A 16,927-nucleotide genomic window follows, 5' to 3' on the forward strand; every position below is an offset into this window, starting at 1 on the left:
CAGACTGTCTATTCCATAAGCTCTATTTTAGGGCAAGTAGAAAATGCCACCTGTTCCTCCTCTTCTGGGGCCTTGGCAGGTTATTTCCGTATGTATCACAACAGTTCACAGGCTGTCCTAGAGCAGTATCATTCACAAATTTCTGGGTGCTGTTGCAGAAATATATAGTTACAAATCTCTGGAAATTTTACTTTGCTAAAACTTCTATTAGTGTAAGACACTTCCTGACACTTGGAATCTGACATGGCTGAAGCTGCTTGTGCAGAGGACCAGTGGGAGGTAGAAGTTTGTGAGGATGAATTTGGTGAAATCATCAAAACTAGATCAGGTAAGAATCTGTGGCACCGTTCTCTGAATGTTTTATATTTAAACACGTGTGTGAAAGTGAAAGATGAAAAACGCTCATTATTCCTAGGTTTGTGTTATTACATCCAAATAGAAGTTTGTATATGTGATCGTTGAGGCAGTAAGCCTTTTAACTATTTTAAAATAGCAAAATAACAGTTCGAAGACTTTAAAGACATTCTGGTTTTACAAATGCTGGGAATATACTCTTTATTTGTACCTTTTTTCCCTTCTAGTCCTCTGGTTATAGGATGGTTATAGGGCTTTAACGGTATCTTTTTAATTAAAAAAAAAAAAAACTACAATAATTATAAAATCATGTGAGGGATTTAGTTGAACAGAAATGTATTAAAAATGTACTGGCCTAGACCCATACAATCTTGCTTATAGTTTGTAGACGGAGCGAGTTATATTTACTCTCTTGTTGAAATATGGCCTTAGAGCACTTAAAATAGCCACAGTTGCCTGGTGTATGATTTCAGGAGACCTGGTTTAGGACATGCTGTTTCTCATTCTTGAATTATTCAGACTATTAAAATCCGACCAAAATGGCCACAGTTTCGTTAAAATAGAGAAGATCCCCTTGTGATGGACGAAAGGGTTCTTGTTTAGTCTTCACTTTTGTTTCTTCTCTAGCTTGAGCAAACCTTAATGCTGGTAATATAGAGTATAGATTCTGGAGTGTCTACAGTCTTGAATGCGACAGTTTGCCTCTTTGGCTCGCAATTCTATCCTCCTGCTTTTCACATATGGTCATAGTAAAACAGCACCATTTGTTTTAAAGGATTGTGTTACAGCCTTTTAAAAGACTGTATAGAATCTGTTAAGCAATGTGACGTGCTGAGAATGTCAGATCAGCAGGGAAATGTGAACGACATGCAGTGAGCAGTGTCAAAATCTTATATTCAGAGAAGCTTAGTGCAAGTTCTATGTGGGAGAACAGTTTACAATGAGAGTTAATCCTAGGAGTAAATTTTAAGCATGAATTTTTGACAGTTGCATAAACGTAAATCGAATCAACCGCATATCCAATTCCATAATATGAGGCAATAAAAGTACACAAGAAGTAGGCTATACACAAAACACAATCACACCATTCTCTATTAGGGATAAATTCACTTGTTTTATATATATATATATATATATATATATATATATATATATATATATATATATATATATATATATATATATATATATATATATATAAAATTTATTATTATTTTTTTTTTAATCCATTTATTTCTGTAAAGCTGCTTTGTGACAATCCATTGTTAAAAGCGCTATACAAATAAAATTGAATTGAATTGAATATTAGGTTTATGAAATAATAATAATCATAATAATCATTGGTCCTGTTTCATAAGGCAATATATTGTTGTGAAATCCCAAAAAGGGAAATAAACTAGAGTCTCAATAATGGATTTAGGTTCAGCCTGTCTAGATATATAACCTAGCCTAAGAACAGAAGCACTTTATTATAGAAATGTGCTTTTTTATACTGGAAAGCCACACATTGCATTGTTTTACTTGAGATATAATAATAATAATAGTGATAGAAAACCCAGAAAGATTAAAATCGTAAAAATAAAAAGACATAAGAGCAATTAAAACAACTCATAAAATGAGAGAAAAGAGAAAAATGGTAAGACAGCATTAAGACATACAGACCAAATAATAGTAATGAATAATAATGAATAAAAATAAGCAGTAAAATAAAAAAATTAAGACAGTTAATTAAAAGAAAAGTTAAATAAATATGTTTTAAGATGCTTTTTAAGTATATTTATTGAGGGTGACTGGGAGATATAGACTGATAGCGAATGAACTGAGCAGCCAGATGACCACGTACAGTCCACGCCTCAACAAGACAGCATTGTGTAGTTTGCATTGTATTGGATTACTAATTAAATCTGAGATTTAAAAAAAAACTGACACCGTTCACTACTTTGAAACATTCCTAAATACTCGCCCAGTACGTTACTCTTAAGTATAAAGAAAAAAAATTACATTGCTTTTATACTTAGGTGCAGAAGTAAATTTGTGTAGGAGTAAATTCCTTGATTTCTAAGATTTTTTATTTGTTTGTTTCCCCCTCAATTTAAGAGTAATTTTAACACTAATTGTACTCACCTGTGCAACAACTCTACTATCCTGCAAATATTTAAAAATTATTTTAAACTTTTACAAATTTATTCTATAATCAGAGGCATTGCTGTTGAAAAAGTTATGACCATCAGAACTCCAAAGTTTCCCTGTTTGCTGAGAATTTCCCCTACAAAACAGGCCAGTGGATCAGGACACATCAATAATAGGGTGAATTCAGATATATTGGGGCGACAGGTAAACTGGGACAGTTAAACTTAGCAGCATTTATTTTCTGACCTGACAACTGAAAGTCAGACCTTATGTTTAGAAGCCGTTGCAGTGGAACTGCTTGATAGAAGAAACGTGACATCATATAAACATGGTTATGTAATTTGGGACAGCATGGATCAGGTCCAGTTAGACCAGGGTTTCCCAACCAAGAGTTCATGGTGGCTTTGCTGCACGTTTGTGAGACTTTGATGGAAACGTCAATGACAAATCAAGTTAAATTTTAATAATATCTATTTTTACAAGTAAACACTATATTCATTATAACCATCAATACTGTATAATTTTATTGTAACCTCATAAGCAAAAAGTGATAGAAGTTGATTGGATTACTCATGCTTCATTCTTAGCACGTGAGAGTTAAATGTGAATTACGGTGTTAGCTAGATAAATCGGATTTAATATTTGGACTTGCTTGCATGGACTGTGGCAAGGCCAAACCCTTTCCCAAGTGTGTGATATGTTTGTACTGTAGCAGCTTTCTTAAAAAGACATTTGGAAGAAAAATAGGAAAACATGGCCATAAAGCCAAACAAGGCAAGATTCTGTAGATTGAAAGAAAGAAAAAAGCAGTGGTAAATGAGCAAAAGAGCAAGAAAAAAAAAAGGCAAAAGATTCACTTAACATTAACCTGCTTAACATCTCCAGGGATACTTGGAAACCCCTAGTTTAGACAGTCTTAATATACAGTAAGTAGAAAAGTAGGAAAAGTGAAAAGATAAAATGGATACATGAATAGACGCATGAAACACCCCACACCTATGGTTAAATGATGCACTGATGGATTTCATGTTTTTGTAAAGGATCTTAAGAAGCAGGGGAATAAGGTAGACTGCGCTCTCACCACCGCGGCACGGGTTTGATTCCTGGGCAGGGAACCAGCCTAGCCACTGGGAGTTTACTCTCAGTGCTGGTCCCAAGCCCAGATAAAATGGGAGGGTTGCGTCAGAAAGGGCATCCGGTGTAAAACCTGTGCCAAATCAAACATGCGGTCCAATGATCCGCTGTGGCGACCCCTAATGGGAGCAGCTGAAAGGACAACAACAAATTACAAAGACAAAATATCAAGATATACTAGTGTGTAGAATTTTTTTGGATTAAGCAACTCAACTCACCACAACTTCAGCTCCAAGTGATTCCAACTGTACTCTGAAGTTTTTAGTTTGAGTTGTCAGTCATGTTCATTACCAGTTCAGTGATTGGCAGTTGGTTATGAGTTTACACCCCTGCGAAAGATCTCCAAATCATCATATGGAGAGGCCATGAATCCGGGCAAGCAAAGACTGCACTGTCCAATAAATGTTGTGATATTATTATTATTATTATTATTATTTTAAAACCCGTCTGCCCACACTCCCATTCACCCCAGAGACACATGGCTTCCGGACATGGCTCAAAATGACGTGTTAAAAGCTTGTTGTCCAATGAGCATTAATCTTTGTTCCCATTAAAAACACAGTGTAATTAAATCGGCCATAGAATCCAACAGAAGCATCTCTGGGTTTCGGTACTGGTGTTTGGGGCTTCAATTAAACAATATCACATGAGCAGTTATACTGAATAGCCATAGGTGATCACAGCTATGCTGATATTCAGTACAACAGCCACATTGCTTTTATACAACTGTTCTATAAACAATAAATTAATATTGAGTACTTGACAGGTCAGACACAATCTGGCCAAATGTATTTTGTTTATTTTTGCTCCGACAACTAATAGTTCCCACAGAAGCCACAGCTGGAGAGAGCACTGAGTGTTGCCATGCAACACCCAGACTGACTGAAAGCCCATAGTAAGTGTTGTAATGGTTTCTGGGTAATGAACTATTGGTAGAATTGGAATTTTATGTAGAGAACACAGACAAACAGAGTGATACAAACACTGAAATGTAACAGTTCGTTATACAGTAACAGTATCATTAAAGCCTGTTACATACTCTATGCAAGTGTCCAAACGCAACTGCAAGTTGTGTATGTTTTGGCGCTTATACTTTTGCTATTTTTATACTGTTCGCTTTTAAATACATATACGTATATGCAAGATGGCTGCTGCACGGATCCTGTGTTTGAAACCTCGCTTGTGCAAGTCCTCAGAAATTAATGTGACGTGTCCATGTGGTACCATACCAGTGTAAATAGTGGGGGCGGCATAGCACCATGTGACACTGTGTCTATTAGTGAACAAACTTACATATACAGCATACTTATGTACTAGTCTATACCATTATTGAATACTAAGTGGTTTTCCTTTTACTGTAAGTGTTTGAATTTTAAAAACCTCCAATGTAGCCTTTAAACCTATCAAAAGGTCTGTTTTGAGTATCAGTCTTCTGAATTTTCTAGATTAGTAAATACTTTTCAATGTAGCCTCAGAGTTTTCAATTTGAGACACAGCTCATGACAACAACCATGACAATGGCAAAAAGTTTTAAAGAGAAACAGCCCATGAGAGTGTTTAACGTCACTGTGCATGAAATCCCTAAACATTACAGTTTTGACTTGGAAACCAGATGGACAGGGATGTTTCGGACGTTGCTGAAATTATACTTTGCTGACCCATGTTTCTATTGTTTTATTGAAAGTTTTCACTCCAATTTTTTTATGTAGCCCATTTCTAATTTAGCATGGTAGAATACTGGTGTTGAAAACTGAGTTAGAATGTTAGATTGTTATTTATCTAGGCTAATTAACAAACATCAAAGCATTCTACTTTGTTATTTTAATATAAAGATGGCACAATTAGTATCAGTAATAGAGTCAAAGCTCTGTTATTAAGTATGTCTACTTGCTGCTTGATGCAGTTAGCATATAGATTTTGACAATGGCTCCAGAAAATTCCTTAACAAATTCCGAAGCCTTTGCCAATCCAGACAAGTTTAGCCCCATCCAATGGAGGTTTTTTTCTCATTCTATAGAGAGTATGATGGAGATCCTAGGCATCTGAGACTGTGTCTTCTCCAGAGTTCAGTGTGCAATTAAAAGACCCCTCTCAAAAAGGGCTACAGTGGTCTTTAAATTCTTATGGCTTCCTGGAAGAGCTCTTGTGTGAGCATGGACTCTCACTGTGGTAAAAAACCCAAAGGATCCAACTGTAAAATGGTCAATAGCCCTTCCCTGCACCAATAATAAAAAAATTCCCAAGAAGCATAGAGTCTGGATTATATTGATTGAGATGGTTCTCTATTATGCAAATATGCTTCAGCACCTGCTCCCAGCCACTAGTTTTTGTCACTGACTATAGTTATTAACTCTCCCCAGTTGCTTTTACCCCGACACCAAACTTTGCATATATGTTTAGCAACACAATCTGATGTTAACAAAAAAGCTTCAAGTTCATTTGCAACTTGGGAGGGATACTGAAAACAGGAAATGAGGCAATATCTCAGCAATGTCTTGACACATCAAATTTAGTATATCTCCTTGAGATGAAACCCTGATGGACTCATAAGCTTCTGGTCTTCCTCTGTCACTAAAGGGCGGGCCACAAAGTGCTTAATCACTGCTTGTGCCCATATTTATTATTTTTATTTATTGTGGTGGTGTGTGTGGGTTATTATTTAGCTTACAAAAATGCCTTTAATCAATAACTTATATGTAGCTCTGCACCTAAATATATTTCATATTGGGTAACGTATATCATACAATAAACGCAATGTTAAACAGACAAATAAAACTTCTTTTTTATAATATTATATAAAATATATTTTAAACTTCAAAATTTAATGACACTGGTACAGACAAGCTTTAAAATGAATTAATTATTTAATTAGCCAGTGTCATATTCTACTGAAAATGAAAGCATATACATTATATATAAAAACATACCCTTTTTATGAAATTATACTCTACTAACAGTATTTTTAGGACATGTTCATGTTGTAAATGTTCATATTCTTTATGCTAAGTTGACAGGATTTTTGTAATTAAGATTATTATAGTTAATAATAATTATGTTCTCCCACATCAAGCACAGATGTGTGCTTACAAAGCCAAAAATGGACCAGCACTCACCTACCTAAAGACTCTGCACCATGTCGCATGTTTCTGGTACTCTGGTTTCCTGGCATCTGCATAAAAGGGGAATGAAAAACATGATACAGCCCTATAAGTATTTGTACATTGAAGCTCTTGGTCTTCATCACTCCTCTCTGCCTCAAGATCAAAGTAAGACATATATCAAGTCTTTATACTGCCATGGAATGAACTTTCTCATGCCTGTCTGAACAGCTGAGTCACTGGCTGTCTTCAGATGACTACTGAATACCAACCTCTACACTAACCACTTAAAATGAAATAAATAACTAAATAAAAACTTGACTTGTGCTGTTAAAAAAAAACAAAAAAAAAAACAATAAAAGTTACAGGTCACAGCACTAAAATGATGAGTAAATGGCAAAATAGACATTTTCAAAGGTAGAAGTGAAAGTTATTTTGACTCACGCCTAGACTCCTTGTAAAACTGGGGAGCTGAATTACAGAAAAGGTCAAGTATACTGTATGTGAATTAAGTGAAGTAAAAAGGAAAATGTTTGACATGGAAATGGAGAAAAAATGTATACTGTACCCAAGTGATCATGGATACTAAGCACATCAACCAGGGAAACACTGTTTTTTTATTCAAAATGTCTCAGTGACTCTCTGCTAGAAATTTCTTGCATACAAATGCGGCCTCCCCAATGCCTTATTGGAAAAGCAGAGAAGAAATCAACTTTGGCAAGTACACGGCACATTGCGCCTTGAGATATACCAGATCGGTCACTTATCAGTCACTTATTGCTGGCTCTAATGAAGCTTTAAACAGCAATAAAATATGTTGTGTCAAATGGAACCAAGTTACACACTGTCTGTGCCACTGCAATCCATTCTCCTTTTATAGAGCAGATATAATATTATAATATTATAAACTCCTTTTATAATATTTCTTTTGTTATTGTTATTAATATGAAATAATTGGGTTTCATTAAATTTGTGTCTGTAACTGAATTATACAAGCTATTTAAACTTCACGGTGTAATACACATATAAATGTGCAGTAACTCATCAAAAATGATATGATTTGAAGCTGGTCAATTGAGGTTTACATTAGTTAATTTACACAAAATTTACACACAATCAGCTGCATGAGTGGGATACAAACATTTTTTCTAAAATTATGGGATTTTAATGAATACCAAATTTCATGTGTAAATGTGCAAACAAACGTATCCAGCTACTCGTATCTATCATGATGCATTTAAGCAATTTTAAACACCTAATAGGATTTTACTGGGTGAACACATGGTTTTCAGCTGTGATTATCACATATTTAAATTTATAACACATATAATACAGAGTCTTTTTATGGCCAATGTTTAAAAATGTACTCATATTTTGTAGTTGAGGGGAGGGCTAAAATCTAATAAATATCAGTAGCTTGACAATGAAACTATTAGAGTTGAGTAATGCATTATATCATAATGCATAATGACATAATAAGAATCATGTGAGGCAAATTATGACACATACACACTTAACGGCGGCTGCATTTGTGATTTCTATTGTTTCAATTTCTTAATGCTCCACTGGGCCCATCCCATGTTTCCTTCAAATAACAAATATTGTAAACTGAAAAGTTGTAACCCTTTATTTCAAACCAAAAAACACTAAACTTATGGTTCTGTCATCTGTCCTTTTGTGTAATTTGTACATTAATTGGACAATGTGTGCTTAGTCTATCTACTTTTAATTTTTTATTTACAAATTCTTCCAAAATTTTGACTGAATAAACAAAGTGTCTGACCTGGCTATTCTGGAAATGATCAACTGAAATATAATGAGCTCTGTACCAGAAATAGAGCTCCAAAGTCCTACTGAAGATCTTTTCTTAAACTGTTATAACGTGGTCATGTAACCGTATAACATATAACGCATATTGGTTGTTGCAATCCAAAGCTATCAAGTTATCGATCACTTCACAAGTGCAGATGGTTCCTCTCTTAGTAATGAGATGGAAATCTTGCAGGTTCTCCACAAAAGAATGAATGTGACCAGCGAGCTCTCTATATATTATACTTCTATGGGATACACATATTTGGACCTCTGGTGTTCAAATAGTGCAGTTGCATTACATGCATAATGAAATCTCACGTTGCTATGGTTACACCCCTATTCTTCAAACCATTCTGTGTATTGTTCTTATGACCATTGATGGTGCTATTGCACTGGTTCTCCAAAAGTCTAAAAAATGACTTAAGACATTAAGAGCAAATAATCTGACATGATGCCAAAAATATGCATTTTCATGGTTCTGTTTGCAGATTTAACTTTAGTACGACATGTTACGATGATTCTCATTTGTGTTTCCCCAGTGCTCTATACCTCTGTGCTTTATACTAAACAATGTACATAGTTTCCAGTCCTGGTCCTGGGTACCCCCTGTCCTGCACATTTTATTGTTTTTCCTGCTTTAACGCATCCTGTAGGGCTATAAATTAACTGATTAGTTGAAGAAGTGTTCGGATCAGGGAAAGTAATAAAATGTGCAAGGCTGGTTCTCCAGGACCAGGATGGACAGTGCTCAATCAGCACTCATGTTAAAATACTGTGCTAAAACTGGTGTGTCTCATGCCACAACTTTTACATGTTATTTCGCTTATCATTTCAACATAACAATATCTTTCAGGATTTTTTTCCCATTTTGGAGTGTCCAGGCCAGTCCAGGGGTGTTGGCAACTAGCTACCAGCTTCAAGCTTCAAAAATAAAGGTCACACTGGTTAAACTGGTACACCATCTTTGCTAGCTGGTAACAGCTACCAAATGCTACATCACAGACAAGTTGTTTATTGATCATTTTATCCAATAAGGAAGCTGAAAAATGACTTACTAGCTGGTAAAGATGGCCTACCAGTTTGACTAGCTCTGCCTGTGTTTTGGCAGTAGGTAGCTGGTGTCGTGCCAAATACTTCTGCAAATCAGAATAAGAAAATGAGTTACAAAGACAAGGGGTTCTGGATGCCACAAATCTATAGGCTTTATTGAATGAAACAACAAAGCCGAGATGGTCTACAGAGCATCTGATTTACATAGTCGTGACCCATGCTTTTATACAATTCTAAAACAATGATCTCATCGGATGGAGTTTTCTCTTCTTTCTTTTAATCACACATCTGCCTCTCGCCCCAATTATTTCACTATCCTCTTATCTTAGTTTTAACCCAATTATTTCACTATCCCCTTATCTTAGTTTTAACCGTGGCAAGAGTTCAGTCAGTTTATTTTTTAAAAACAACATTAGCTTTCGCCTTAAAAACACCACCTACAAGGTCACACCAGTTTGTTCTCACAGAAACATCTTTGTAGGATCATAGGCATAAACTCACCCTTCTAAATGTACTAGAAATGGTACAGTGTAGTGTATAAATGAAGCTCTGAAAGTTAATACATGAGGTGATTTAAGGTCACTTTTCAATACTGTTGCATAGATCCTGATTGATATAATACTGATTGACAAATGATACTGATATAGCAAATGATAACTGATAACAGGAAAATTCCTCCACACTGGACAGATCTAGCTGGATTTCTTTTAGCAGGGAGTGATAAACCGGGGCGGACTTAGCACTAGGCAAAGGTAGGCAACTGCCTTGGGCCCCAGAAGCCAAGGGCCCCTAAAAATGATATATATTTTGAATTATTAATGCTAAATAACAGGCCCCATTCCTATACTTTGCCTAGGGCCCCCAAATAAACACATTGAGATAAACACATTGTTTTAAAATGTGTAAACATTCAGAGGGACATACGTGCATAGTACATTTAAAAATGTAATTATTATTGTAATTATTTTAACAATAAAGATAATAAAGATCTGTAAAGCTGTGGTGTTGAAGCTGAGTTTCACAGGGACACGAATCCAGCCTGCAACTCCACACGCGCTTTATTCTGAACAGCTAAACCTGCTTGTCTCCTGAACGACACGCCCCCAAAACGAGCAACTGCGCTTCGCCTGGCTGCTCTGTCAGTGTACTGTAAGCTGAGTGAAAGAGTCAGTGAAAACAAACTGGCAAGATGTCGACCTGCCGTCACTGCCAACACTGTATCAGGCTGGGAAGGATATAAACATGGAGAACTGCGTCGCTGAGCTGGTTGAGTAATGACTGGAGCCGCGGCGGTGTTGTTTCAGTACAGGTAACACTGAGTGATGGTATGATGTGAGACTGGATTAGCAGAGCTCAGGTCACTGTGATACACAGGGAATACTCCTGGATATTGGGAATCAATACAACCTGCGTCGTAGAGCGAGAAACACTGGGAGCTGAGGCACTGTAACCCGTTTAATGACTAATCCTGAAAAGCTAGCTGACGCCTCTATTATGTCGTGTTTCACGCCTCTTATTGTAGATTTGACGAATATTTTCTGGGCAAGAATGTGTTTTAATATAACAAGGCAGTTCCAGAGACCTCTTAAAAAGGTTTTTTTTTATCTAGTCATATAAGTAGTTAATGCTTTAAAGTATCCGGAGATACAGTTTGGATTCTGGCGTTGTTGTTTACGTTGCTAATTTTAAACAAAGTTTGGTGTCAGATTCTTTGCTCCTATTGCTTACAAGATGCTCACTCCCTCTCCAAACTCACTGACAACCTCTTTAACACTGTCTTATCGGCTTTCAAATACCTGGAGCCTGTGGATAGTTGAATTGTTCACTTTTTGTGTGTGTGTTCAGACTGATGAAGTAACTAAGACTGTTTACAGCTCACTCTTGTTTTTGTCCGTTAGCTTCAGCTCAACCTAATTACCTCAAAATCCTATTTTGAAAGGGCGGATTTAATCCGGCGAGCAGCTCGGTAGGCTGTGGCGCAGACACACCAGCTGTCTCCTGCGTCTGATCAATAACAAATCGTTGTTCTGTCTGTCTCTTCTCATCACAGTCTGCTGAATCCTAGCTGTTTATTCCTAGCACTTGATGTGAAATCATTGCATTCTTAAATTAGTCATCTTCTTTTGTGTATTTCGTCTGTGAGTTATTAAACCACACACAATCATCAGTAAGTAAATGGTGAAAATGCACACTGCTGGTACTTGTGTTCCACCTGATTCATTATGTCCTCCTATTTGGCAGATAGATTTTGAATCATTTAGTAGCATTGTGATGCATATTTGTTCCCAGCTTTAAAAATATAATAGTACAGTATATTGTCAATGTTAATGAAAGTTTTTGGAGTTGCAACACAAAAGTTTGAGCTGCTTTTTAGTCCACAAAATGGCCTTTTGTTTTGCACTGTTGAATTGTCCTATTCTTAAAACTGGTCAGTATTGCGTCTTTACTGAAACACTACATTTTACTTAAAGAGGAACTGTTTGTATATTATTTCTATTTTATAACGTTAACTGCTAGTGTAGGCTATGCTTCACAGCCGTGTTAAATGCAAAACTCATCATAGTGTGATGAAGTTAACAAATCATTACCTGTAAGCGTGCCTTTAGTCATCACATTCACTGTGGAAATAAGTGAGTATTATATCACATAAAAGGGTTTTGTTAGGATTAGGGTTCTGCAACATGGAAATTGAAGGGGGAAGAAGTTAAGGAAGCTTCAGGATGGAAATACACCAGGATATACAGAACAGTGACACATTGAGATGTGGCAAGGCCTTAACTTTAACTGCTCCAGGGCTATTGTGGAATGACTCATCCTGTGCTTTGTCCCCAGAGATAGCTGGTCTTTTAATCAAAAGTAACTGTCAGGTCTTTAAGCTAGTTAGCTTTTTTGTTTCTTTATGTAATTTGTTTCTTTTTGTTTATCACAAAATGTATGCTTTTCTAAATGCCATTTATTAGACCCATATAATTGCAATTTAGAAGCATTTAATATCAGGATTCTCATTAAATTACAGATGAAAGAGAAGACATACAAAAGAAAACCTTCACAAAATGGATGAATTCCCAACTTGCTAAGGTAAGGTGACTTTTTTTTTTTTTGGTATAAGGATTTATTATGTAAGAATTTTGCTTATTGTTACTAACTGTATATATTAATTATTTTTTAAAAGGGGGAAACATGGCAATGAAATTTCGTCTATGTATTATTTTACCTTTGAAATGGTATTTGATAAAGCAAAGCAAAAAGGAACTCAGATATGAATTAATCTTTTAATATATGCACAGATGACATTACATGCACCAATCAGCCATAACAATAAAACCACTGACAGGTGCCGTGAATAACATTGACTCGGGTGGGATATTTTAGGCAGCAAGTGAACAGTCAGTTCTCGATGTGTTGGAAGCAGGGAAAATGGGCAAGCGTAAGGATCTGAGTGACTTTGACAAGGGCCAAATTATGATGGCTACATGACTGGCTCAGAGCATCTTCAAAACTGCAGGGCTTGTGGGGTGTTCCCAGTATGCAGTGGTTAGTACCTACCAAAAATGGTCCAAGGGAAGACAACCAGTGACCTAGCGACAAGGTCGTGGGCGCCCAAGGTTCATTGATGTGCCTGGGGCGCGAAGGCGAGCCTGTCTGGTCCGATCACCCAGAATAGCTACTGTAGCACAAATTGCTGTAAAAGTTAATGCTGGCTATGATAGAAAGGTGTCAGAACACACAGTGCATCGCAGATTGCTGCGTATGGGGCTGTGTAGCCGTAGACCGGTCAGAGTGCCCACGTTGACCCCGTCCACCACCAAGAGCTCCTACAATGGGCATGTGAGCATCAGAATTGGAGCATGGAGCAATGGAAGAAGGTGGCCTGGTCCGATAAATCACATTTTCTTTTGCATCATGCGGACAGCTGGGTGCATGTACGTTGCTTACCTGGAGAAGAGATGGCACCAGGATGCACTATGGGAAGAAGGCAAGCCGGTGGAGGCAGTGTGATGCTCTGGGAAATGTTCTGCTGGGAAACCTTGGGTCCTGGCATTCATGTGGTTCTTACTTTGACATATATACGACCTACCTAAACATTGTTGCAGACCAAGTACACCCCTTCTTGGCAATGGTTTTCCCTAATGGCAGTGGCCTCTTTCAGCAGGATAATGTGCCCTGCCACACTGCAAAAATTGTACCAGAATAGTTTGAGGAACATGACAAAGAGTTAAAGGTGTTAACTTGGCCTCCAGCTTCCCCAGATCTTAATCTGATCGAGCATCTGTGGGATGTGCTGGACAGACAAGTCAGATCTGTGGAGGCCCCACCTCACAACTTACAAGACTTAAAGGATCTGCTGCTAATGTCTTGGTGGCAGATACCACAGCACACCTTCAGAGGTCTCGTGGAGTCCATACCTTCAGAGGGTCAGAGCTGTTTTGGCAGGACAACGGGGACCTATACAATATTAGGCAGGTGGATTTAAGGTTGTAGCTGATCGGTGTAAGTATACAGGTGAAAGTGTAGATAGTCATACTATTAGAAACATAACTGAAATCTGATTTTCAGCATAAGGTAAAATCAATACCTATAGTATTCAGCTGGACACCAAAAATGGAAACACTATTTAAACAATTCAGTTGTTAAAAAAAAGCAAAGAAATGAATTCATCAGATAAGCAGACAAACATAAATGCACTTACTGAGCTCTCCAAAGACTGACTATTGGAAGTCTCCCAAGCTCCCAGACCTTTTTTTGGCATTGATGTAACCTGTTAGGAAAAGTTTGTTGTTTATAGTCTTAACTTGTACACCTGTGTAACTTTCATATGCATAATTACACTATATGGCCAAAAGTATGTGGACACCTGACCTTCACAGCCATATGTGTGTCTTCCCTTAACTGCTGTCACAAACTGTTGCCACTCTCTCTCAAAGTAGGCTATATGTTTGTAGCCACTTCTGGGAGATATTTCCCAGCTAACCACAGCAGTGTTCAACTCTGGCTTCAGCAGTGTCTGAAAGAGAATCTGATTTAGCCTTTCCCAGCTCACATGTACTGCTGGCAGTCTCCAAACAATCTAGGGCAGCTATCCTCAAGAGGGTGATGGCCCAGATTAGATCAGAGGCTGATGAGCAGCCGAGAGCACCGATCGCTTCAATGTGCAGGTATCAATGCCTCTGTGACAGAGCTGACCGAAACCTCACTACCAGCAGTGAGCCACCCAGGATAAGACACAGGAAGTATCTCCACCAATTCAGTTTATAGATGATGCCCTTCTCACTGCGTGGTGTGCTGACAATAACCCCTCCCTTAACGTCCACACGTTATGTAAACACATGTCCTAGTAAAGATTCCCAGTACAGAAGGAGACCAGACGATCTGTCACAGCGAAGCTAGATTTATTGGGAATGCTGGCCAACCTGTTGCCCCAATGTGCACCAGTCGATTTAGGTAGAATGCTTTGGGTGGTTCAAGCTCCTGCTAAGAATGCTTGGACTGTTAACCTCGCCTGCAACAGTAGCCCCCGTAGGGTCTGTTAGAATTGAGGACGTGGGCTCAACCAGCGACTAAACCCCAGTAACCACTGCGTTACCACTGCCTATTTTATCCAGGTGTTTAAACACCACTCCTGGCGGTTAGGAGAGGTGAAATACTGTATAAAGCTTTTTACATACTTTCACCGTCCACTTTATTAGGAACACCTGTACTCCAGCAGTTATCTTATCAGTGAATAATGTGCTTCTGCCCCATTATTCTGCCAATAATGTGGCAGAAGCAGAATGCATAAAATCATGCAGATAGAGGTAAAGAGCTTCAGTTGATGTTCACATCAAACATCAGAATGGGGGAAATATCATCTCTGTGACTTTGGTCATGGCATGGATGTTGGTACCAAAAGGGCTGGTTTGAGTATTTCATAAACTGCTGATCTCCTTGGAATTTCGCACACAACAGTCTCTAGAGTTTTCACAGAATGGCGTGAAAAAAAAATCTTATGAACGGAGGGCCTGCAGACTGAAACACCTTGTTAATGAGAGAGATCAGGGGAGAATGATCAGACTGGTTCGAGCTGACAGGAAGTCTATGGTAACTCGCCTTGCACCATCAACCATGCCACAGTTTAAGTCAAAAATCATATTTTTTTTCCCATGTTGTTTGAAGTGAACATTAACTGAAGCTCTTGACCTGTATCTGCATGATTTTATGCAGGAACTCAGCAATGAAGTTCCAGTGATAGACAGCCATTGATGATGGTACTTTATAGCAAAAATTGTGACACTGTGACTTTGTGATAAAGGTCTCGGCACACGTGAGAAGGTCTCCTGGAGGTTATCGGTGTTCAGAGTAGTGAGACAGATAAGAAAGAAACTTTTGCACAATGTGTGCAATGTGTAGAAGCATATGCTCAATGTTTACAAAGCAGTGATCACTGGTTTTACAGCATGTAAATATTGTAGCACATTGGAAAGTCCTCAGTGTAGCAGGAATTTAATATTGAAGTAACATCAGATAACATTAGCATTAAACATTACCAACGTTAGTTAGCTAATGTTTAATAAACTGAACTTACTTGCATAACCAACCTTGAGGTCAGCTAGCAAAACTCAGAAGAGTTTTAATATGATTCTTTTTTTAAGTGTTCTAAAATAAAATGTTAAGGTAAAATAACAGGAAAAATAAATAGTTTTCAGTTTAGATACTGTGATTATAATGTGGTAGTAATGTTTAAATGTGTTTATCTTCTGAGTTGTACTAACAATTAATCATTGACTCAAGAATGGTTAATGATAAACAAGAAGATAGAACCATACAGTATGTGAGATAATAATAAGGTTCAATCTGTATTTGGCCTTTGTTCAAAAATCCACTTTCTGGGGATCACATGACGCTTGGTACGCGATGGCCACAGGTCATTAGAGCTCCCGACATTTATATTTAACAGGTGTATCCAGTTTTAATTACACATTAATCCTCACTGGCGGCAACCCCGACTGGAAAACGGGTGAAATCGTCAACCCACAGCGAAGACAAGGAGGATGCCATTTCTCTGGCACTAATGAAGGAACAGGAAATGAAGAAATTGTCTGAAACGCAGTGCAGATTGCAGTGAAGGATGTAACTCAGTGCATGCTGTCTCTAAATGTGGAGTTTCAATCACAGAAGGCCACCGTGCAGACTTATCAACAAAGTGGACAATGTCCAATGGCTGCAAGTTAGATGTGAGTTCCAAAGTTCCAAGCAAAGCTGGCAGAACTGGAAGATCATGAAAGATGCAACAACGTTCGGATTGTTGGTCTTGCACTGAACCACGAGAGAAGTGACGCGATAGCTTTCTCCAAGAAATGCTTCCAAAGTGG

The 16,927-nt window shown here is 37.7% G+C and overlaps 1 protein-coding gene across 25 annotated transcripts in view; it reads left to right on the forward strand.

Annotated features, from left to right (window-relative positions):
- The first annotated feature begins 85 nt into the window (after nucleotides 1-85).
- The window catches only part of dmd (dystrophin), a 260,429-nt gene continuing 243,587 nt past the window's right edge, over nucleotides 86-16,927 (forward strand). For 19 of the 25 annotated variants that reach the window (XM_026928746.3, XM_053230031.1, XM_053230024.1 and 16 more), the window contains exons 1-2: nucleotides 88-328; nucleotides 12,595-12,656. In XM_026928746.3, coding sequence (XP_026784547.3) covers nucleotides 244-328; nucleotides 12,595-12,656 — 147 coding nt within the window. In that variant the 5' untranslated portion in view covers nucleotides 88-243. Of the gene's footprint in view, nucleotides 329-10,558; nucleotides 10,888-12,594; nucleotides 12,657-16,927 lie in introns of those variants that run through there. The other 6 variants (XM_053230044.1, XM_053230046.1, XM_026928750.3 and 3 more) reach the window with 3 other exon arrangements.

Source organism: Pangasianodon hypophthalmus, chromosome 26, assembly GCF_027358585.1.
Source record: "Pangasianodon hypophthalmus isolate fPanHyp1 chromosome 26, fPanHyp1.pri, whole genome shotgun sequence".
NCBI classification, from domain to species: Eukaryota; Metazoa; Chordata; class Actinopteri; order Siluriformes; family Pangasiidae; genus Pangasianodon; species Pangasianodon hypophthalmus.